The sequence below is a fragment of the Schistocerca americana genome, chromosome X (genome assembly GCF_021461395.2).
Source record: "Schistocerca americana isolate TAMUIC-IGC-003095 chromosome X, iqSchAmer2.1, whole genome shotgun sequence".
NCBI lineage: Eukaryota > Metazoa > Arthropoda > Insecta > Orthoptera > Acrididae > Schistocerca > Schistocerca americana.
In genome coordinates this window covers 340,918,119-340,943,068 of record NC_060130.1, presented here as the reverse complement: position 1 = coordinate 340,943,068, position 24,950 = coordinate 340,918,119, and the positions used below count along the sequence as shown (strand labels likewise).

At 39.5% G+C, this 24,950-nt stretch overlaps 1 protein-coding gene across 2 annotated transcripts in view; it reads right to left on the bottom strand.

The window, feature by feature from the left end:
- The window catches only part of LOC124555473 (DNA damage-regulated autophagy modulator protein 2), an 87,050-nt gene extending 68,251 nt beyond the window's left edge, over positions 1–18,799 (bottom strand). The window contains exons 1-3 of one of the 2 annotated variants that reach the window (XM_047129396.1): positions 18,649–18,799; positions 18,145–18,229; positions 17,927–18,048 (exon numbers count right to left, since the gene is read on the bottom strand). In XM_047129396.1, coding sequence (XP_046985352.1) covers positions 17,927–18,048; positions 18,145–18,215 — 193 coding nt within the window. In that variant the 5' untranslated portion in view covers positions 18,216–18,229; positions 18,649–18,799. Of the gene's footprint in view, positions 1–17,926; positions 18,049–18,144; positions 18,230–18,368; positions 18,614–18,648 lie in introns of those variants that run through there. The other variant, XM_047129397.1, reaches the window with a different exon arrangement.
- Between the last annotated feature and the right edge of the window lie 6,151 nt (positions 18,800–24,950).

Genomic DNA, 24,950 nt, shown 5'->3' with positions numbered 1-24,950 from the left:
GGAATGTCGCACTAATCAGTTCCACAATAACCATTGTGAAACAGTGTACTGCATGAACTGTTGAGTGTATACAGAGCATTCATGCACATGATTTGCTGGAATCAAGACATCTCACCCTCTGCATTCCCTTTTGCTATCATTGGTCGAATGTTCTGCAGCTCCCTCGCAATTGTCAAGCAATGCAGAAGTACTACACAAATAATAACTGCACCACATGTTGATGAAGTAATAATAAGAGTGGAAACTTCCAAATTCTTAGGTGTCGATACTGATGAGAATTTAGCCTGGAGATATCACATTCTGGAACTCCTGAAACAACTTAGTGCAGCCATATTTGTACTTAGAATCATCGTAAATCTTGGGGAGTGAGAAATCAGTCATCTGACATACACTATGTGATCAAAAGTATCTGGACACCTGACTGAAAATGACTTACAAGTTCGTGGCGCCCTCCATCGGTAATGCTGGAATTCAGTATGGTGTTAGCCCACCCTTAGCTTTGATGACAGCTTCCACTCTCACAGGCATACATTCAATCAGGTCCTGCAAGGTTTCTTCGGGAATGGTACCCCATTCTTCACGGAGTGCTGCACTGAGGAGAGGTATCGATGTCGGTCGGTAAGGCCTGGCACGAAGCTGGCATTCCAAAACATCCCAAAGGTGTTCTATATGATTCAGGTCAGAACTCTGTGCAGACCAGTTTATTACAGGGATGTTATTGTCATTCAGCCACTGCACTCCTTACACCAAGAGACATGTCGGTTGGCATTTACTGGCATGATATGTGGCTTATAAGCAGCCGCTCAACCATGAAATCCAAGTTTTCTCACCTCCTGCCTAGCTGTCATAGTACTTGCAGTGGATCCTGATGCAGTTTGGAATTCCTGTGTGTTGGTCTGGATAGAAATCTGCCTATTACACATGAAAACCCTATTCAATTGCTGGCGGTCTCTGTCAGTCAACAGACGAGGTTGGGCTGTACACTTTTGTGCTGTATGTGTCCCTTCATGTTTCCATTCAATATCACATCAGAAACAGTGGACATTGGGATGTTTAGGAGTGTGGAAATCTCACACACAGACGTATGACAGAAGTGACACCCATTCACCCGACTACTTTGGAAGTTCATGAGTTCCGCGGAGCACCCCATTCTGCTCTCTCACAATGTCTAACGACTACTGAGGTCACTGATATGAAGTGCCTGGCAGTAGGTGGCAGCACAATGTACCTAATATGAAAAACGTGTTTTGGGGGTGTTCGGATACTTTTGATCACGTAGTGTACTTTCATTCAGTAATGCCATACGGATAAACGTTCTGGGGTAACTCATCTTTAAGAAAGAAAGTCTTCATTGTGTAAAAACGTACTGTGAGAATTATATGTGGTGCCCACCCACAACCATCTTGTAGACATCTGTTTAAGGAGTTGGACATTCTGACTTCAAAGTTTATTTATTCCGTCATGAAGTTTAATGCCAGAAAGAGAAATGACATTCATTAGTCCACATTAAAGTTGTTTTTATTCCATAAAAGAATTTCTATTATTGAAATGTGTAAAAGATGGTGGGTAGGAATTACTGACTCACAGCTGTATATTTAACAACAACAACAAATTAAGTAACTGCCTAACATAATACCTTAATTTCGATATGAAGTAAGGCCACTTATACACACATCAAAAAAAGTTTTGCATCATCCTGGTTCCCAGAACTCCTGAAGACAGACATTGACTGTGGATACTGTATCACAGACACAGTCCCTTTGACTGTTCAGAGATGTCACAAAATATGCCCAAAGATGTAAACAACCGTGCATGAGCAGCACCTATTAGACGAAGGGGGTCCGACAGCCCATCAGTTCTAGTCATTCCACCAGGAAGGAGGTACACAGCTCATGTTGTCTGTAGTTCAACTGTGCCTTGATGGTCAATACCACGGTTCGATCGTGTCCACATTGTTACTTTGTGCCAGGAAGGGCTCTCAACAAGGCACATGTCTAGGAGTCTCGGAATGAACCAAAGCGATGTTTTTCAGACATGGAGGAGGTACAGAGAGACAAGAACTGTCAATGACATGCCTCGCTCAGCCGCCTAAGGGCTAATACTGCAGTGGATGACCGCTACCTATGGATTATGGCTCGGAGGAACCCTGACAGCAATGCCACCATGTTCAGTAATGCTTTTCGTGCAGCCACAGGACATCGTGTTATGACTCAAACTGTGCACAATAGGCGGCATGATGCGCAACTTCACTCCCAACGTCCATGGCAAGGTCCATCTTTGCAACCACGACACCATGCAGTGCGGTACACATAGGCCCAACAACATGCTGAATGGACCGCTCAGGTTTGGCAACATGTTCTCTTCACCAATGAGTGTTGCAAATGCCTTCAACCAGACAATCATCGAAGACATGTTTGGAGGCAACCCGGTCAGGCTGAATGCCTTAGACACACTGTCCAGCAAGGTGGAGGTTCCCTGCTGTTTTTGGGTGGCATTATGTGCGGCCAATGTATGCTGCTGGTGGCCATGGAAGGCGCTGTAACGGCTGTACGATACGTGAATGCCATCCTCCGACTGATAGTTCAACCATATCGGCAGCATATTGGTGAGGTATTCATCTTCGTGGATGACAATCTGCGCCCCCATCGTGCACATCTTGTGAATGTGCTTCCTTCAGGACAATGACATTGCTACACTAGAGTGGCCAGCATGTTCTCCAGACATGAACCCTATCGAACATGCCTGGGATAGAAGGGCTGTTCATGGACGACGTGACCCACCAACCACTGAGGGATCTACACCGAATTGCCATTGAGGAGTGGGACAATATGGGCCACTAGTGCCTTGATAGACTTGTGGATAGTATGCCACAATGAATACAGGCATGCATCAATGAAAGAGGACGTGCTACTGGGTATTAGAGGTACCAGTGTGTACAGCAATCTGGACCACCACCTCTGAAGGTCTAGCTGTATGATGGTACAACATGCAATGTGTGGTTTTCATGAGCAATAAAAAGGGCGGAAATGATGTTTATGTTGATCTCTATTCCAGTTTTCTGTACAGGCTCCAGAACTCTTAGAACCGAGGTGATGCAAAAGTTTTTTTGATGTGTGTAGTAAATATAAAACTGTAGGTACATTTCACATTATTTGTATGGTAAATTCATCACTAAAGGGTGCACACCGACAGTCAGGCATATAAGGCTGTTACTTGCAATTAAGGGAGGAAACTCAAGACTGGTGAAGACTGACCTCTACATTACTGACAAACTAAAAAATAACATCAGATCATAGCTCCCATGTGGTAAAAAGAAGTTCTTAGAAACTGTCAGAATAATTTATATGAAAATGGATATATGATGTCTACTTTGGGGGCACATAAATTAGATGACGCTGAATTGCAGTAGTAACACTTAACACTGGTAATTAAGCTGGTCTCTCAGCCAACAACAGTAAAGACAATATCCCACCCATTCCGTATTTAATTGCAACACAAGTCTCCACAAATCGTTATTTACTTCACAACCAGTCTACAATGCAGACCATTTGAAATAACATGACATGCAAATTATGTACCACTCAGAATTCAAGAAAAAATAATAAAATAAAATAAGAGGCAATACTCCAAAAGCTGTGTTGTGGACAAAACTTCATAAAGTACTGCACTTCAAGAAGTATGTTTTATTGTAGAGTATAGTACATAAACAACAAAACAAGGACTCCATGTCAGCTCACAAAATTCATGCACAACACTCAACCAAATAACTTAACACACTGTCTTACAAACTGCAGTTCATGCACAATCGATACAACATTGACATGACCTTTAAACACAGCTTTAATGTGACTTTTGGAAATGTAAATCTGAAACAAGCAAACAGGCAAGTATCAGATGCATTTTACACACATCAAATTATAGTATAACAGAAATAAATTTGTGAATGTAATTAAACTGTAAAGGAATGTTGCCTAGAGTAATAACAAGTTACATTTGTTTTATCACAAAATAACTAAAGTGTTTATTTCAACTTGGAATATCATTTGAAGACTTTCTAAAATACAGTTTGCACACGGCAACAATATCTTTTTTTAAAAATATTCTGATCTACTTGAAAGGTATAATACAAGACATATGTGGTTTAATCTTCGACAATACTACACATGATGTGAAAGAAGTATATAATTAGTAAGTACCCGAAAACATACAAACTTAAAAAAATAATCTAGCTTGGAGAAATATTTTTAGTACATGGCTCATTAATGACAAACTTTTAAGGAGTAAACTTACAACCTGAGGATCAAAAATGATTCTACGAAAACTGAAAATGGTGACAATACATGTTCTTTAAAAAAAAAATCATGATTACGTGCAGAATTTTCTACAAAATCTGTCAAGTACTATTAAGCGCAATTTTCAAGAAAACACCTCAAAAACACACGGGAGTTAATTTAATGTATGGGAGAACAGCAACTGATTGCAACTAATGTGTAGCACAGCTAGATCATGAGTCACATGGAGTAGATGTATAAGGCATATTCCATCTTTGTTATTCTGACATCTGTTAGCACCAGGATCATTGTCATTTCTGCGAGTGAAGTACGGACAACCGAAATGAAAATGCAGGAAAGAGAAGATAAAGAGCCAACAAAAGATAAGGAGAGCATTGTAAGTAATACTCCTGCCATGCAGATGCACTTCTACATACATGCACACAGAAGGAGAAATGAGTCAGTGGAACAATAATGCTTTTAACAAACAAAAACTAAATGAGGCTCAGTTTCCCAGCAATCAGTAATAAAAGTACATAGTTTCAGTCTTTTATCATCTAACTGAGTATTTTCACAAGCTCCTTAGCTGTATCGGCTTCATAACATTGACATATAAACGCAGTAATACGAACACAACAGTTGGTAACGGTTATAGAATGCTGACACCCCCACCCCCTCTGAATTTTCCATAGTTTCTGTACACTGTACATACATAGTATGAACCAAAATACACATTAGAAGGTGGATCATGTAATAATTACCCTGAAGCTTAAGATGTGAAAAGTACTTTAAATATGGAGTAAATGTTGGCTACAACACGTTCACACAGAAATTAGAAATTGTAAAACAAACACAGAGTATTCCGATCTCCAAAAATACAAACCTGTGAATTTTTTCTAACCAGTATCACTCATTCCTAACACTTTCAAATGAGCAATATAGCCCTCTAATTCAAGTGATCCTACATGTGCTCATTGCCTGACCTCCAACAAAACTGTGAACTACTGAACCTAGTTATAGCCGTCTGACAATTGGGGTATGTTATAACCTTTAATACATGTCTGTTTTACTGTACTCTTTGGCGTTTTCCAGCTCTGATGGATGGGATGAGCAGCAAAATTTTAATAAACTGATGGCCTGAACCCAAGACTTGCTTAGACTGAAACCCCCACTCCCATTAATAATTTCTCAGACATCCGTATTTCAACAGACTCCTTAATTATATGTCCCAGAAACTTGGTACCTGCTGCACAGAATTGGTTCTTTGCAACCCCGCCATACACAATAGTATTATCAAAGTATCAACAGAAATACAGTGGCTTGTATTTAGAGGTGTCTAGTGACTGTGCCTCAAATTATTGCAGAAAAAAATCAACAATACTTGTGGAAGAGCATGAAAATTCGTAATGAAAACCCAAGGAGCACTTTCCTGCATTGTACTGGCCACTTCAATGGAAAAATTGGTAGATTCCTTTGAAAACATGGCATGCAAACCACAGTTCACTACCACAAATAAAAGTAAAATGTTTGCTCTGCAGTGTTAAAGACAATTTAGATCCCTGAAAACAGTGTACATCAGCATTTTGTGCAAATGTAACATTTCACTTGCAGGACAGACCATCAGAATAGTGTATGATAAGGACACAATCTATTGAAACAGTCAAGCACATCTGCTGCTGTTGAACAATGATGGCAATGTTACCATGACATGAGATACACCAAAACCAGTACCATGGTGAAAGTTACAAGTTTCTGGTACAATGCAGTTATGGTATCTATTGAAATGAAAGTCAGAAAAGCTTATACACAAGGATATAGCTTTCAATTTAAGTAAGGGTTATGACTCAGCACCCAGTGTATTAAGATCTTTCCAGTCACTGCATCTGTCAGAGGCGGAAAACGCCAAGAAGATATGCATTGTATGGATAAAGGCACCACTAAAGGAAAAATGTGCATCAAAGGACACAGGGGACTGGGAGTCAAACTGTTCAGTCAGTTATCAAAATATTCTAACCCTAAAGCATGCCATCAATCAATCAAGCTATGAAGAAACTTAGAAATCACATCACATTGAAAGTATGTCATGAGGACTATACCGTTTGCCCGTGACCTGACAATGCAAGTGTAATTATTGCTAAAAATCACCAAATAACATCACATATTTGTTATATAAAAAAAAGTAATTGTGAATTGGTGAAAGCAAAATGCCAAATCTAGGGACTCAACATTTTAGGATGAATGAGTCTCTCTGCAGACATTATTGAGAACATATAATTTGTTTCTGAAGGATGTGTATGAAATAGCACTGTGGCATACACAAGTTTTTAAGCACAGAGGGAAACTGTGTGAAGATCGCCTATCAGATTTTCAGACATTGCCAGCTGTCTAGTAGTTGCAGAAACCTAGGAATCACAAGGCTACATCACAAGGGTCTTTGCTGTCTCTTGAAGTTGTAGCTCAGACTAAAATGGATTTTATGCTCTTAAACTATGTCATAGAAGGGGAAAAAAACTCCTTTGGCAATTGTTTCCATATTTATTCATTTTCACCACAACTTAGGCTTTGAGTTATGACTCATTGTCTACTACTACTGGGAAAGATATTTTGCATTTTCCTTTGCAACAGATGATGAGGTTCCCAGATATTTTGTTAGTAGAGAATACTTCGAAGTTCAGAGTCCTTGGCAGTTCCTGCATTTGGCCTACCACGGGAACATTTAACTTACTAATGCTTTAATGATATCAACTTCACAGAAACATCAATCACAACAGACCTGAGTAAAATTCTATGATTGAATGTGCAAGCTTATTGACCTCTACAATCGTGCCCCACTGGAACTCACTCATTTTCTAAACACTCTCTTTCTAATGAGGACAAGCAGAAGTCTTTTTTACACATTACTTCTGAATATAATTACATCCAGTTACTTGAAATAGATTTACATTTTGGAGTTACTAATGATTCAGTAATCAAAATTTTTAATGTTTTTATACAACATACTTTGTGTCAAAATTTCTTTATGATTTTGGGTGTTCTCATAAATATACAAGTAACAAACTTTGAGACCTCAAGCTAGTCTGAAAGTGATTTGGAGGAAGTTGGGAAATGCATGTGAGGTTGCTGACTGGCAGCAGATCCTGTTTTCTACCAACTACACACCAAGTATTTTTCTTTTTAATGATATCATTTAGATCACTTCCTCACATCGACAGACGGCAACTGTGCACTCAGATTCAGGGGGACCCGGGTAATTGAGATACAGAGAAAGTCAGAATTCTCTAACAAACTGTCACCTAGAATTCAAACATACATAGGTACCTTCAACATCACCACACTAACTCCACGTGGAAAATTACACACCCTAGTCTCAGAGCCAGATCGACAAAAAATCCTGATACAAACTCTCGAAGAAACATTATTCACCGATGAAGACACAACAGACTATGGTAACTACTAGATCTTCAAGAATAAAACAGAAAAATGACTAATGGCACTCTGCTTCTGGGCATTGCCTTTGTGATACACAAAATTATAATCAACTGAATCAAAGAAGTCCCTCCCATGAACAATTGCCTCAAGAACATGTGCGTACAATGTGCCAACAAAATTACATATTAATCAATGTCCCTGCATCCACTAACAAACTACAGAAAAAACCCACATGACATTGAAAATTTTCTGGGCCAAATTTAAGAAACTCACAGCAAAAATCACTACAAAAGATGTGAAGATTCTGCTGGGTGACTTACATACCCAAATCGGCAACGAAACAGAATAACAGGAAACTGTAGGCCAATATCCAGCTCACAGATTCATGGACAAAAATGGCACAAGATTTGTCAAACTATGCCAACAAAGGCTTAAATATCATGTCAACACCTTTGAGAAAAGTTCTACAAAAACAAAGAATTTGAGACCCTCCATACAAGGAATTGGTGAATGTAAGATGTAAGATCAATCATGTAACCATTTCCTACCTCCTACAGGAAAACTTTTCCTACTTTCTACACAACAAAATTGACAACGATCAAAGTCTGCAGGGCAGTGAACATCGACTCAGGCCACTATTTAACGAGAATCAAATTGGAATTTGCCTCAAAGAAAATATGTTACAGAAAAGCATAGCTACAAAAATTCAATACAAGCAAAATTGGATAAACCAACTTTATTAATAAATTATGAAAAAAGAACATGCAAACACCTGGCAAAAGTACCACACCAAAATCACATAAAAGGCAAAAGAATTAATCCCACTTAAGATGGACTCCAGATACCCCTGGTGAAGTTCAGAACATAAAAAAAGCAGTGGAAGAACACAGACAAGCTTCTCTTAAGTATAAGAGTAAGAAAACACCAGAAAAAACAGAACACATCTATGAAATCATGAATGTGACAAAAACCATTAAACAAACCAAGAGAAAATAAATCATGAAACAACTGGATGCCATCAAAGATGATTTTTGCAAATACAACACACGAGATTTCTGTAGGACTTTTGCCCCAAAAACCTGTAAGATTCTGTGACGAAATCTCCACTTACACCCACACTGAATCCCTCTCTTCCTTACAAGAAAAGAGTCATGGGCATATCCTAAAACAAAAAAATAACAGAGCTCTCGGAGAAGATGGTAACAGTGCAGAACTATTAAAAAATCTCAAAGATCTGCACAAATCATGACAGAGATTAGACAGACAGAAAAACTTTCCAAAGATTGGAAATGCATCCTAATTCACCTGCTATGCAAAAAGGCAACACAACAGATTTAAATAAGTATTAACAAACCTCGTTTCCACAAGTTACATACAAAACACTGTCAGGATGCCTCCTCCAAAGAGTTTACAAGCAACTCAACCACAAAACTGGTGAATATTTAGCTAGCTTCCACACTGATCGAAATCATACAGAGCACATCTTCAATTTAAAAACAACATTAAAATACAAAGCACTCAGGAAAAACCTGATTTTATGCTCCTTTGTAGACTTCCCGAAGGTGTATGACTCAGTTGATCAGAAATCCCTTTCCATTATCCTTGAAGAACAGGGACTCTAGCCCAAAGCTCTAAATCTCATCAAACAAACAGTCACCAACACAACCTCCAAAGTAAAGTTCATGGGTGAGATGTCAAAACCATTTCTGATCAAAACCAGTGTTTGGCAGGGCAGTGGTCTGTCTCCAAGGAGATCATTACACTGTGTACAACAGACAAAAAATCCCCTATGGATATACAATGAATGCATGTTAACATGCAAATTACTGTATTTACACAGTGTCAGTACCAAGAACAATCTGGATAACAGGAACATATATAACAGTCACCTCATCTTATCCAGTTTTCCCCCAGTTACCATGCATTGGCTGGTAAGTAACTTTCTCTGAATGAATATAAATGTTTTTATTAGATGTGGAGGATTTGTTCCTCCAAAACTATGTTCTCTGTATCCACATTAGATTAATCACATCTGAATACATCTAGTACTCCACTGTTCGTGTTATTGGCAATGGGCACAATTTTGGAAACTGAGTGCAATGTCCAAGTCTCTGTGCCCTGTTCAAGATTAAATATCTTTAATACTGTGCAGAAACCAAAGATGAATAGCAACCAGCTTTTACATTACACGCTTCTTATTATGTGCAGGTAAAAAATTTCCTGGGTATCATTGGCAACAGAACACATTTTCACACTAACTTGTAGAACATTTCGTAATTAAAAAATAAAAGAATTTTTTTTTTCAAATTATTTTTCAAGTCTTATCTATGATTTCTGGTTGTCAGCTTTATTATACTTGTATTTTAGATGGTATTTACACACTGTATTCTGTTCATTGGTGTCTGGTTTTCATCTGAGGAACTATGTGTGGGTCACATTATGTCATTTCTTGTGAATGCTAGATTTCTTAACATGTGTAATCAGACTGTAAACCATTCACTTACTACTTCACTATATCATTTGTGTAATGAAATTAATCCAAAGCCAAACAACAAAATTGCTGTCTTACAATGTGGACTTTCACAATTAGTATTTATTTTAGTTAAAACTTCTGGGCTAAGAGTCTGTGGCTGATACCTGAAAGTATTCCATGAAATTTTGTCTCCCAGTGTCGCTGACAAAACATCAGGGAATGGTTTTAAGTATCACCCACAGTCTCTCAGGCTGGAAGTTTTAATTGAAACATACTATCATCTTACATGACTTTCCACTGAATGTCTGTTTCAGTATAAGTGAATCAAAATATCACTTATGCTTCATTTTATGAATGCTTTAGTATATCTAGAATAATTTTATCCTAAGATCCCAAACTTGGAATGACATACAGTATAGTAAAACTATTATCACCTGTCTAACTGATGACATGATAAGAGGGCAGGCAAATCTGAATCCCAAAACAGTCACAAGGAGCATGGAACTGATTAAAAGACATTAATATACAATGAAACTTCATACTCAGAAGACAATATTTACATATAGTACAGTATGTTCAATTAGTATTCAGTTGGCGTTCACAGCAGAAGACTCAGAGAAATATAATACTTATTTCGATTGGATTTTACAGCATGTTATCAATGAATCACACATTCAACTATTACAGAATGTAAGACGTACGGGTCAACAGAAGTGTCCGATCCCACCTATCGACTTTGACCCATGGCGTAAGGCTGTTGAGGTGTGTGACGTCACGACAGCGCAGAGTTTGGTTTGTGAGTGTGGCGTGTTTGTAGATGTTGTTGTGTTGCTGTTCATAGTGCCCTCTGGCGGTATGTATAGGGGTTTCATGTTGTGTGGTGTATTGGGTTCAGTTTGGTGTTACCACATGTTCTGGGTGGTTCTGGTTTTGGCTGTGTATAGAGAGGAATTGTTTTCAGTGAGTTAACGATTTAGTGTTTGTTGTGTAAAAGTTACTGTAGTGCTGTTCGCTGTAGGTCATGTGTTAATTTAAGTAAATTAATTTGTTGATGCTGTTGTTAGGTATGGATATGACTGACAAAATTAACAGTGTGGGTTTGCATGCTGAGATGGGGGCGAGTCTGATGGAGCTGATTAAGTTTCTGCAGCTGTTTGGCTTGTTGGCGGAGGTCGTGAAGTGTGCTGTTTGTGGTCATGACATGAAATTAGCAAAAGTTCCGGCATCTTGGACCAGGGACGCTATATGTGGCGGTGTCGTAGGGATAACCTACGGCACTCCATACGTCGCGGTTCCTAGTTCCAGAAGTCTCTGTTGCGCATGCGCGAAATTGTGTTGTTGATGTACTACTTTTGTTATAAATCCTCTCACAGTTTTTGTGCACATGAGACTGGTGTGAGTGAGAGGAGTGTACTTGACTGGTTTTCGTTTTGTCGTGAAGTGTGTTTGGAGTTTATTAAGTACAGGGGTAAGTTGGGTGCGCCTGGGGGTTGTGGTGGAGGTGGACGAGTTGCAGTTTGGGAAAAGGAAGTGTGGGAGGGGTAAGTTTGTGGTTGGCATCTGGGTGTGGTGGGCCGTTGTATAGGGGGATGGGTGTTGGGAATGTGTTTTTAGGGTTTTGGAGGGGCGGACTAAGAAGGAATTAGTGGGGTTAATTGAGGAGTTTATATAACCGGTTTCTATTTTAGTTTCTGATGATTTTTCTTATTGTATGGGGTTGGGTGAGAGGGCGTACAATCATTTAGTAGCGAACCATAGTTTTAGAGTTTAAAAATTATGAGACAGGGGGTTGTACAAATGCCATAAGGGGGGGGGATGTGGAGGGCTGTAAAGTCAGTTCTTCAGCCCCATTTAGATGAGTACTGTTGGCGGAAGAGCATTCCTGAGGGCCATTGTTTTTTTCGTTTTTTTTTTTAAGGCCTATCAGTAAGATATACAGGCCGAAGGTGGTTGGTTAGGGTGGTTTGTGTGGATGGGTGGCTGCGGCTCGCGAGGGGGGGTGGGACAGGGGGGGGAGGTGAGAGTGTTTGTGTGTGTGAGGAGGGGGGGATGTTGATTTGTGGTTTAGTTGTGGAGGATCTATTTTGTTGCAGTCTTTGTTGAGTAGTTGTGTGTAATTGAGGGTGGGTATTTTATTTCGGGCAGAGGTTAGGTTCAGGGTGGTGGTGGTGGTGTGTGTGTGTGTGTGTGTGTGTGTGTGTGTGTGTGTGTGTGTGTGTGGTGGCTGACCTAGGTTGCGGCGCTGGAAATTTGTTGAGGTAAGTTTTTATTTTTAGTGTATTTGTTGTGTGGTGTTGTGGCTGGTGGGGTGGTTCCGAGTTGTGTGGTTTGTGGTATTGCTGATTTGGTATCATGTGTTGGTTTGTAGGTATGTAGTTGAAGGGAAGTTTTCGAATCCAATGTGTGGTCGTATCTGTGGGTGTTTTGGTTTCGGGAGCCACTGTTGACGTATGTAGGTGAAGCAAACTGTTCAATTCAAAGGTGTGGTCGTTGTTGTGGGTGGTTTGGTATCGGGAGCTGCTGCTGACCTATATAGGTGACAGGAAGTGTTCGATTCCAATGGGTGGTTGTAGCTGTGGGTGTTGTGGTATTGGGAGCTGCTGTTGAGCTATATAGGTCAAGGGAAGTGTCTGATTCCAGAGGACATTGTGTTTAGTAGAATTTGGGGAGTTTTGTGTTGTCAGTTTTTTTTTTTTTGTCATTTTGTGTTTTTTGGTATGGTGGTGTGTGTCTAAATTTGTTTATATTTAGTTTGTCCCCAGCCAAAACCCCCCAATATCCCATGCTTGTCTCGTTTGTTTGATTAGGTTTTTTGTGGAAGGTGTGTGCGTGTCAATTTTTCGATGTATTTTCATGTTTCTTGTCATGTTTACGTAATGACGTCACAGGTGCCATATTAGATTCGTAGTGGATGGTCGTTTCCGCTATATTTGTGACGTCATGGGTCAAAGCAGACGGGTGGAATTGGACACTTCCATATTTTCAGACATACAGTACATTCCAGAAAAAATGCACTCACAGTTAGCATTACCCCAGGCTAACACCACGAAACACCAATACAGGAACTTTATAGCTATGACTACAGATCAAAATCTGCTGTGAAACAAAACAGAAATTTGGGATCAACAACATGGAGATATGAGATTCAAGAAGTGACCAATGGATGATGTCACTAACAACCTGTACGAATTACCTACACAGAAGCCACATGACTGATGAGACCTCCACAGGAATAGAGGGTTTTGGGCAAGGCTGCTTTTGTTATTAACACCTCCAAATAAATTAACCACTAGAAAAATTAGAGAACAGTGGGACAATAGAGGTTTTTATTGAGACTGTAAAGTAACCATGGGATGTGCTATTGTAATGACACATTTGTTGCCCTCCCAAAGCTACAACCAAACTTCAGCCTTACAACCTAATCTGTGCTTACGGTGACATCACTGGTCAAAGCAGAATGGTAATATTGCAATGGAAGATGATATGCAAATGGCTAAATAAAACAGTTTTGCTGTCATAAAGGAAATACAAATAGGAGAACTACATTTAGCTAGTTCCGCAAACATTTCTTTTTAAAAACATAAACTACTTGAAATTTCCCACTGAAACTGCACAGAATCCTGTTCAAAGGAGTGCATTACCCAAGAGGACAGAAACTTGCAAGATCCAGTGAACACTGCAATGCAAACAAATGAAATTTTATGTAACTGAAGAGTCATCAGTGGAAAGACAGCATGTGAATTGTTTTGTACTGTTCATCCACAAGAAATCTGAAACATAATACATCATTTTTTACATGACTACACTAAACATATCGAATAACCCAATTACTGCAAGAATTGCATGAATAACCAGAAATTTGTGAGATATTAGGAAGCAGTAAACAGATTTTGGAAGGAAGAGAACAGGGCATAATGTGCTATTGATTATCAGATCATTAGGGGCAGGAAGTCAGTCGTGTCCTTCACTAATTTACGCAAATCACTGTAATGCCTAAATCTGTATAGCTATGAGGACTGACGTGGGACCTAAAATGTTGTCTAATGACTCTAGTAATACAGTCAATGACTTCAGGCTACAATAATGATTACTGTCTCTGAAATCAGCAAATATCAGATAATATTAATCAGACAGACACTGTAACCTGTGGTAGAAATGACAAATGAAATAGGGCAAATTTAATTTTTTAAATCCTGAAAATGCCCACAGACTCCAGTACTGGTGTTGGTACATTTCCCTTTCCCATAACTTTCTACTTTCTGGTTTATAATTTTTTTTATATAGTCTGAAAGTCCATGTTGGTTGCTGTTGTATGTTTAAATGACTTGCAATTTTTGACAGCTTGGCACAAAGAATGTGGAGATGGGCATTGTTGCCAGAACACATGGAGGGCTGCAAAGAAGCAACAGAGGCTTGACTGCACACACTAATATTCAATGGTGGTGACACATCAGGGTGCAGCATACCAATGAAACTGGTGGTGGTGCTGGAGGGGAAGCTTACTGAACATGGACACTACCAGAACAATACTGCTGTTGCCCATACTATGACCCAAGTATTAAAAGTCACATGTTATTTTCATAAAATATTAAAATTTAAGTTATATTTTCTCAGCTTACAACACATAGTAAAGCAATGTGAAAACAAACACACACTCATCATCTGGCTGTCATGTTTAAGACAGCAATGAGACACAACTGAATTCTTCACACTAGCAACCATAAGATAAGGTATCTGTTTAAAAAGTACTCCTTTCCAGTGTGAATTTTACTGTTCTGTCTCATCATACTACTGCTCATTCATCAGTGAACCTCATTTTCTTCAGCTGTTTCCCGAGTAAACTGAACCTATCAACACAGGATGCTGGTTTCACCTTTTAATGTAATGATTATGTGAAATGGGCACGTGATGCACGAACAAAGAGAGAACACAACACTGACAACATTTCTTTTGGGTCCATATGAGGTGTTTTAAGTCGCAAGTTGGCAAAGCCATCGAATGTTAATATGAAATCTTAGAAGTGGTGACATACTGATCTTTAGAGAAGCTTGAGGTCTATTTCGCTGAAAGGTGACAGCTTAGTTGTGAGTTGACAAAGCAGTATCGAACACTTAAAGTATTTCCATGCCAATTCAATATAGCATTCAACCTGACCCAATCAGATTTATTTCAGATGTATTGCACTCAGTGATGCAGATAAGTGAGAAAACACCAATCTGCAGAGGTATGTGACAAATTGTGAACGAAGTCACATCTCTGCAAAGTTTGGCAATTGCACGATATTTATAGGTATAAAGCTTACCACTGAAAAGCTAATGAGCAGTGCTTTACTCTGATATGTGACTTGGTGGGTTTCTAAGAATTATCACATTCAGGGTCATTGGCCTTGACCTCAAATATCGAAAAACAACCCGTCTTATAAATTTTTTTTGAAAAAAAAAAAAAAATAAAATAAAAAAAAAAAATTACTGCCCCAGTATGTTACTATAAACATGGTAAATATCAAGTCAGCGCACCAAAGCCATCATGAACAAAAATTTATTTCGCTTTGGTATTTCAGAACAGAAGACAATAGCAGCTGCTATTTTAAACCAGTCATCATTAGCTTTTTTCATAGGTGTAGATTATTTACAGAAACCGCAGAACTGTGAAGTAGCGTTTAGAAATACTTTGTAAAAAAATGTATTTCAAGTCAAAACTGTTGCCATCCATTTAAAGAAGTAGGTCATGCAAGACTACAGAAGAATTTGAGATGTGTTCAGGAGTGGGTGGTAAACAAGTGTCTTAATATATTGTCAGATTGTGTCCCGCAGGTGTTACATCAGCTGTGCTAGGTACTTCCACAGAAGATGTTAAGTGTAGGTGAAATATCACTGTATCTTGCACTGGATCTTTTAAATACTTCTAAGCAAAAACTGAGAAAGTCTGCCTTAGTATTGGAGCATACATATGTGGGAGAACTGAAAAAAGAAGAGTGCGAAAAAATTGAAGAAAGAGAAATCATAGCCCAGCTAAAAGATAAGTTTCACAAGACAGTATGTATTTGTGACAAAATACAAATTTTGACAGTACTTACAATGAGATGGAGTATAAGAAAAACAATGGAAGACTCTTCTGCTTCAGGTTACAAGGCGTGAGACACAAAACAGTTAGTAGCAGAACATGGTACAACAGTGACACCACATCCAAATCCCACTAAGACGTATTGTGAAAAAACTGTTGAACTACATGACTTTCGAATAATCATAATGTGAGGAGCCGTGTGATGCCAGAAAGAAAGACTATGTGTATGTGAAAGAAAATGAAAGTAGAGTACATAAGCAGAAGCAGCTAGAGTTGCACAATATTAAGGAATTGTATAGATATTTCAAACATATAGAACCCATATATAAATACTGAATACGTTAGTGGCCAGCGAAGGGTGAGTGATCACTGTCCGAAAAGAAATGCTGTCAACAGACATACAGGGATTTGTTGCTGTTCTGTGTGGTAGTCACAGGGGGTTGCATACCTCTTACAATCTTATGAGGAAACAAGTGAAGTACAGATCAGCCTCTTGCATCCACATGGACCATCTCCATCATTTTTAATACCTACCATACCAGACACTTGGGTTATCAAAAGATGTGACCGTCTTGCAAGACTGGATCCAGTGGTACAAACTGGAAGGATATACTCCCCCCCCCCCCCCCCCCCCATCAGATCTGGTGAACATTAACAATTTAATTATAGGAGACTTGTGAAACAAGATGTTACCATTTTTTATTGTCTTTTCGTAGAAACTACATGGTAAATGATTCATAATACAATTACAATAATATAAACAACATATGTGTCCTACATTTTTTTGAAATGTATCTTTTAATAATTTGTAGTTCATATTTATGTGCTACCTTCTCCATTTTGATAGTGTACTGATGCCGAAGAAATTAATTTTTAGGCAAGACAACTTTGGTGTGTCATCTTGATATTTACCATATTTATAGTGCATACTGGAGCAATATATTAAACTTAAAAAAACTGAAGGGGGGTGATTGAGATAATCAACATCAAAGGTTAAGATTATTGACCTTGAATGTGAAAATCTCAGAAACCTTCCACGTTGCATATCAAACTAAAGCTCTGCTCGTTAGCTTTTCAGTGATATGGCTTCATTGCAGTATCTGCATTAGAACCAGATAGTAGAGACAGATGCGTGTAAATTTTGCACAATTACCAAACAGTTCAGACCTGTAACTTTCTTCACAATTGTCATAGACCAATGCAAATTAGTAGTCTGTCTCGTCTGACTCGCTCTTTACACCAAATTTTAAAGAAATCTGTGATGGTTATTTTGAAAACCTTACTTTACTGCCTTGAACTGACATGGAATTACCCTTCGGCTAATCTGTTCCTTCAACCATGCTCACTTGTTGCCACAGCAGCTGATTTATGCCATCCACAGGACATGTTCATGTCCAGAGATGGTGCTGATGGAAATGAGGCTTACTGACAAACAGATGGCAGTGTGATGAAACTGACGAATGGAACAGAAGTTGGCAATTTCAAAATAAGACGATATCTTTTTATCCTGATAACACTATTTTATGACAGTTACTTTGAAAAGCACAAAAACTTTTAATCGATGATTTTAACGTGGATAGTCAGATAGTATTAGAATCAGAGTTGTGTAATTTAGACAAAGCAAGGAAATCGGTTACTGGCATTTATCAATGATCTAGAGAAGTAGTCCGTGACAACTTATCATACTCACATAGAAGTGTCCCAACGTTAAGCAGCTGGCCAAATATGCAGCTCTCTGGAGAATATGTCCCTGTATCACTAATGTACGGAAAGTCTGGCTCTACATGTCCAAGAAGAACGGCTATAATATAACTGTAAAGAATTGAGAAAAACATGCCGATATTTATTTGCTAATATCAGTCGATGTGTATCATCAGAAGCAAGGAGCACATAGGAGCAAATACATACGTCGCTAAAAAAGTTGCTGGGAAAAGAATGAAAACGGCCAAAGGCAAAACATCCAGTCGTTCAAACGCCATTTGTACACCAAACACTGTAAACATAATAAATGCACTCATAGAGAACTTCCTCATCCAAGAAATATCATTGAACAGATAATTCATTATGAGGCATTGTTAAAACCGTAAGACGTCATGAAGTAATGCCAGGGTGACTTCTTTGTTTAAACATACATTTTGGATCACCTGCACCAAAAAATAAGGTGAACCATCAATAACTGCAAGTAATATCCGGCAACGTCAACACATGATTCAGACGTAAAAATGCACGTCATTTCCATACGAGGCAGTGCTGTCATTGGCACAGACAGGGGCTACAAGTTAAAAGCGTTGACTTTTGGAAATATTCTCAGAAATCTTCTCGAAATACACGAGTGTCTAATAATTTCGTTCTCATAAAACCGGCAGTAAAGCTTTTCATTATAATTACAGTGTCACAATGTTTCGAACTTACGTCTCGGCAGTCAAACAAACTTTCAGTCTGTTTTCTATTAAAAGTTCCTATAAATATAATATCACAATTCTATCACATAGCTCCATACGAGCAATAAAAATAAACACGTTTGACAACAACTGCAACAAACCTAACAAGGAAAAACTTTAAATCAAAGATACTAAGACTCATCAGAGACGTAGCTTCAGTGACAAATCAAATTAGCAACTAACTGCAAGAAATGGCATGTACCAGGGAGTTATTACGTTAAGAGCACACAGAAAAGCCTTGTTTACGTGCAAGACCAATAGAAATTAACAATTTTATCGTGCACTATCTTCAGTAAACATGGAAGACGTGATACTGTAAGGAAAGTAGTTTAAGCAATACCCCATCTAAGAGAATTAAAAGTGTATGAGATTAGATGTTTTTGTTCATTCATGTTATCTATAGTCAGCAGATGTTGACGGATATTGAACATATCAGAAGAAACATGATTCTTATAGCTGTTGAAAAGTTATTGAAAATATGTGTTGCTGAATAAAAGACACATTTCTGGGGCAAAGCAAGCGCCTAGACTATGTGACTTGTGTAGACTGTTCATGTTCCCATTTAAGTGAGCTGTTAGTCGAAAAAAGAATATATCATTTCTGACTGAGAAATAAATATACAGAGAAAGAGTAGTCTGTAGCTGATAATCAGTAGTTTGAATTGGTTTCTGGAGAACTTTTTGGGCTCAGAAAGTATTGCCTTGATTTGAAGAGCTTCTCCGAATCATGATAACATGCGACTTTGTGAAATAAAAAGATCTGTCAGTTTCTTAAATTTTTATTTATCTTACATCTGGCAAGTGTATGTAATTAATTGTTTTGAAGTTTCAGTGTGTACTATTGTAGCCTCCTCTCACCTAAATCGACTATAAAACTGTAGAAAAAACAATGTGACGCAGTTGACCTGTTCTGTCCCCACGTACTTATATTTATGCATATCCTTGGTGGAAATCTATTGAAATATATATATATATTATCCTTCCGAAGTATGATGACAATCGCTAAAAAGCATTTACTTATACCCATGGAAATTATACCAGTATCATTTCCGAAAACGCATTTGCTATTTATTGCATTATTTGTGTAATTTAAAATAAAACAAATTTAGCATCTCACAGTGCAAGTGATGGTAGGTCATTAATATACACTAGAAAAGCAACTGGACTGAGATGGAACCATTATGGACACCAAACATCCTAGACGATTTCATTTGGAGTATTTTGCAGCATTAATTCCAATAAATGATAATTTACTTAAAATAGTTTTGTGATTCAAAGTCAAATCATTTTTTTTCTCAACATGGTATATTATAGATGTGGTTGCCCAGACTACAATTTTTTTGCAAAGTGCTCCCACCATTAAGCAAGGTGCCACATTGGTAAGACACTGGATTCGCATTCGAAAAGATGCTATCCGGATTTAAGTTCTCATTTGTTTCCTTAAATCCTTTCAAGTAAATACCAGAAAGATTCCTTTCGGAAAGACAGTGCCGACTTCCTTCCTCACACTTCCCATAAGAAAGCATGTACGCGATCTGTAATGACTGCTTCGTCGACATAACGTTAAACTCTAATCTTCCTTCCTTTTAGGTACCATTGCTGAAACACATTTTAATTGAATTCTCGCTCATTTCACGTCCAGCGTATCTGTCAAAGACGTAGAACATTGCACCATAAGGGAATTGCCGGCAATCCCTTGTTTCCTATAAGCTTCGTATTGCCAAGGTGGAAATCAATGCCATGGTACAGGCAGGCACAGCACTACCGTCACAAAAGTTATTGACATTGCAAGGTGGTTAGCGATTGTGTCGCGATTATAGAGACTAAACACGTTTCAAAATAAGTCTATTAATATCAAAGATAGAGCTCAGTTTGAAGAAGAAATTGCTGAGAATGTACGTTTGTAGCACAACAGTGTATGGTAGTAAATCGTGAATAGAGGCAAAACCGGAACGGAGCAGAATAGAAGAGATTGAGATGTGGTGCTACAGAAGAATGTTGAAAATTAGGTAGACTGATAAGATACGGTATAAAGAGGTTCTCTGCAGAAACTGTGAAGAGAGGAATGCATGGAAAACACTGACAAGAAGAAGGGACAGGATGATAGGACATGCGTTAAGACACCAGAGAATAACTTTCAGGGTAAAAACTATAGAGGAAGACAGGGATTGGAATAGGTTCAACAAATAATTGAGGACGATGGGTGCAAGAGCTACTCTGGGATGATGAGGTTGGCACAGGAGAGGGATTCGGGGGGGGGGGGGGGGCAAATTGGACAATCCCCGACCGCAGCCAACAGTGACACACTGGAGATTTCTACGTATTTTCGTATTTTTTTCCGTCCTGAATCTCGCCACGATCTACAACCAGAACCTACTGGTCCCTAAAAATATACAATAAACAGCTGTTACAACACCATTTGGAGTGTTTGAATTCCGCTATATGTTGCATGGAGTGGACAATGCTGTACCGAGTTTCCCAAGGATTATTGTTAATGTCAATCGTGTTTTGCTGTATTGACGACGTGTAATGGTGTCATCTTCACCGGAAGAGCACGAACGTCTTCTCTGATAAGTCTTCTGCCATTTTGTTAAGTATGGAATCTTACTGAACCTTGATAAATGCGTTACCGGTGATATGGATAATGACCTTATCGACTTCGAGGAATCGACCCCCTGCGCAAACACTTCCTTACCCTTCCCCAGAATGCATTGCCATCCTGAGCGACATTTTTGTTTCTTTGCAGGTATATGTCTGCAGTCATGGTATATACTGGAATCCCTGCGCTATGAACAGTAGCACGCTGCTAGAGGACCTAAAACAAAACGGCATAACCGAATGATAAAGTAAAATATTGCACTTTGGTCAAAGCTGGGGCTTGGATACTGTTAGATGTTTTTATCGGCCACCCGATTCTGCTGTGACAGTTCTAGAGTCATTCAAAGAAAGTCTGCGGTCAATAGCGATTAAAAACCCGCATCATTCAATACTAGTTGAAGGCGGTTTTAACCTACCGAGAGTATACTGGGATATATATGGTTTCATTGCGGTGAGTACAGACAGACACTCATGCGAAATGCTTTTGAGTACGTTTTCTGAAAACTGTCTTGAGCAGCTAGCTGGGCAACCCACGTGCAATGGAAACATCTTAATCCTTGTTGTTACAAATAGGCCGGACCGTATCGACAATGTCAGTATAGAAAAGAGGATTATCGATTATGATGTCATTATAGCAGCAATGGTTACGAAAGTTAATAAATCCGTAAAGAAGGCTAGGAGAGTGTTTCTGCTAGGACAGCAGATAAAAAAAATGGCTCTGATCACTATGGGACTTAACGTCTGAGGTCATCAGTCCCCTAGAACTTAGAACTACTTTAACCTAACTAACCTAAGGACATTACACACATCCACGCCCGAGGCAGGATTCGAACCTGCGATCGTATCGGTCGTGCGGTTCCAGACTGAAGCGCCTAGAACCTCTCGGCCACACCGGCCGTCAGAAGAGCAGATAAGCAGTTATTAGCATCTCACTTAGACAGTAAACAGGCATCACTTAGTTCCAGTAAGATGGTTGTAGTGGAATTATGGACAAAGTTTACGCAGATTTTAATCGTGGTCTGGAGAGTTAGGTGCCTAGTAAGCGGATAAGGGCTGGAAAAGACCCAACATGGCTCAATAATGAAATTCACAGGATACTGAGGAAGCAGAGGCTGTCACACTCGCGGTTCAAAAGAGAACGCATAAATGACGGCAAAGAAGGTTAGAAGGGATTCGTGTGTCTGTGAAAAGATCTATGCGCGAAGTATACAACTACAACTGTCACACTTAAACAAAAGATCTGGCAGAGAACACGAGGAAATTTTGGTCTTATGTAAAACCGCTAAGCGGGCGTAGGGCTTCCATTCAATCCCTTGTTGACCAGTCTGGGTTGGCAGTTGAAGATAGCAAACTGAAAGCTGAGGTTTTAAATGTCACGTTCAAGAAATCGTTCACACAGTAGAATGGTACAAACATACCCTCATTTGACCATCTCACAGACTTCCATATGGATGACATAGTAATAAGCATCCCTGATATAGGGAAACAACTGAAAGATTTGAAAGTAAATAAATCAGCAGGTCCAGATCGAATCCCAATTCGATTTTACAAAGAGTACTCTACGGAGTTGGCTCCTCACCTAGCTTGCATTTATTGCGAATCTCTCGCCCAGCATAAACTGCCAAGCAACTGGAAAAAGGCGGCAGGTGACTTCAGTATACAAGATGGGTTAAACGAACTGACTCGCAAAATTACAGACCAGTATTAGTAACTTCTGTTTGCTGCAGAATCCTTGGACATATTCTCAGTTCAATAAACTTTCCTGAGACAGAGAAGCTTATGTCCACGAATCAGCATGGTTTCAGAAGACATCGCTCGTACGAGACCCAACTAGCATTTTTCTCACATGATGTACTGCGAACTATGGGCGAAGGGCAACAAGCAGATTCCATATTTCTAGATTTCCGGAAAGCATTTGACACAGTGCCCCATTGCAAGCTGTTAACGAAGGTGCGGGCGTATGGAATAAGTTCACAGACATGTGAGTGTCTCGAAGACTTCTTAAATAATAGAACCCAGTATGTTGTCCTCGACCGTGAGTGTTCATAGGAGACAAGGACATCGTCAGGAGTGTCCCGGGAAGGGTGAAACGACCTCTTTTGTTTTCTGTATACATGAATGATTTGGTGGGCGGGGTAGATAGCAATCTGTGGCTGTTTGCTGACGATGCCGCGGTGTACGGTAAGGCGTCGAACTCGAGTGACTCTAGAAAGATAAAAGACGACGTAGACAAAATTTCCAGTTGGCGCGATGTATAGCAGCTAGCCCTGAATGTGGAAAAATGTAAGTTAGTGAGGGTCGGTAGGAAGAACAAACCTGTAATGTTTGGATACAGTTTGATTAGTGTCCTGCTTGACATAGTCAAGTCGTTCAAATATCTGGGCGTAACACTGCAAAGTGATATGAGATGGAACTGATGTGAGAACTATGATAGGGAAGACGAATGGTCGACTTCGGTTTACTGGGAGAATTTTAGTAAAGAGTGGTTCACCCTAAAGGAGACCGCATGTAGGACGCTGGTGCGACTTGTCCCTGATTCTGCTCGAGTGCTTGGGATCCGTACCAGATCGGATTGAAGGAGGACATCAAAGCAAATCAGAGGCGGGCTGCTAGATTTGTTACCGGTAGGTTTGAACAACACGTAAGTATTGCGGAGATGTTTCGGGAACTCAAATGGGAATCCCTGGAGGGAAGGCGACGATCTTTTCGAGACACACTGTTGAGAAAATTTAAAGAACCGGCATTTGAGGCTGATTGCCTAGAGATCCTACTGTCGCGAACATACAATGCGCGTAAGGACCACGAAGATAAGATACGAGAAATTACGGCTCATACGGAGGCATGTAGATAGTCGTTTTTCCCTCGCTCCATTTGCCAGTGGAACAGGAAAGTAAATGACTAGTAATGGTACAGGGTACCCTCCGCCACGCACCGTACGGTGGCTTACGGAGTATGTATGTAGGTCTAGAAAGAAGTATGCGGAACGAAGAACGAAGTGGCAGACCATCTCTCTATGGGGAACTGGGTGTCGCAAGAGAAGCGGAGGACGTGGTGCTCGAAGACAATCTTATCAAAATCGAGGTGATAGTAGAAAAAGTGAAAATCAGTGATGGATCAGTTTTTAACATTTTGCATTATGTTTTGATAAGGACAAAGGTCGTTGCCTGCTGCTTTTCACAGCTATTCACACGCATTCAAAAAGCCTGTCCAACCGAGGTAGTAGCGGAATGTTGCAGCTGTGTTAAAGTAGCCAAGACGATTTCTTAACCAAAGCAAGCAGTGGAAACGCTTTAATTCAACATAGCCGAAAACGGCTTAGATAGGCAAGTGCTGAGTGTTTCTGGGGTTCCCATGGTGTGGAGCTTACAGATTATTCTCGTAAGGGGCAAACAGTCACAGAAGCGTGCTACCGAAATCACCTGACGAGGTTATGGTAGGATATCAAGACGATTTGTCGTTGGAAGCTTTCCAGTGAGATGCCGTGCTCCATGAGAAAAGCACAGCTCCTTCTGCTGAGGACACAGTCACACATACCGCTTCCTTGGGCTATCAAGTCCTGCCTCACCCCCTCACTCTCCTGACGTGGCACAAACTGATTTCTTCCTCTTTCATCAGATGAAGAAACCACTGCGTGGCAGGCATTTCCAGAATGACGACGAGGTGATTTTCGTGGTAG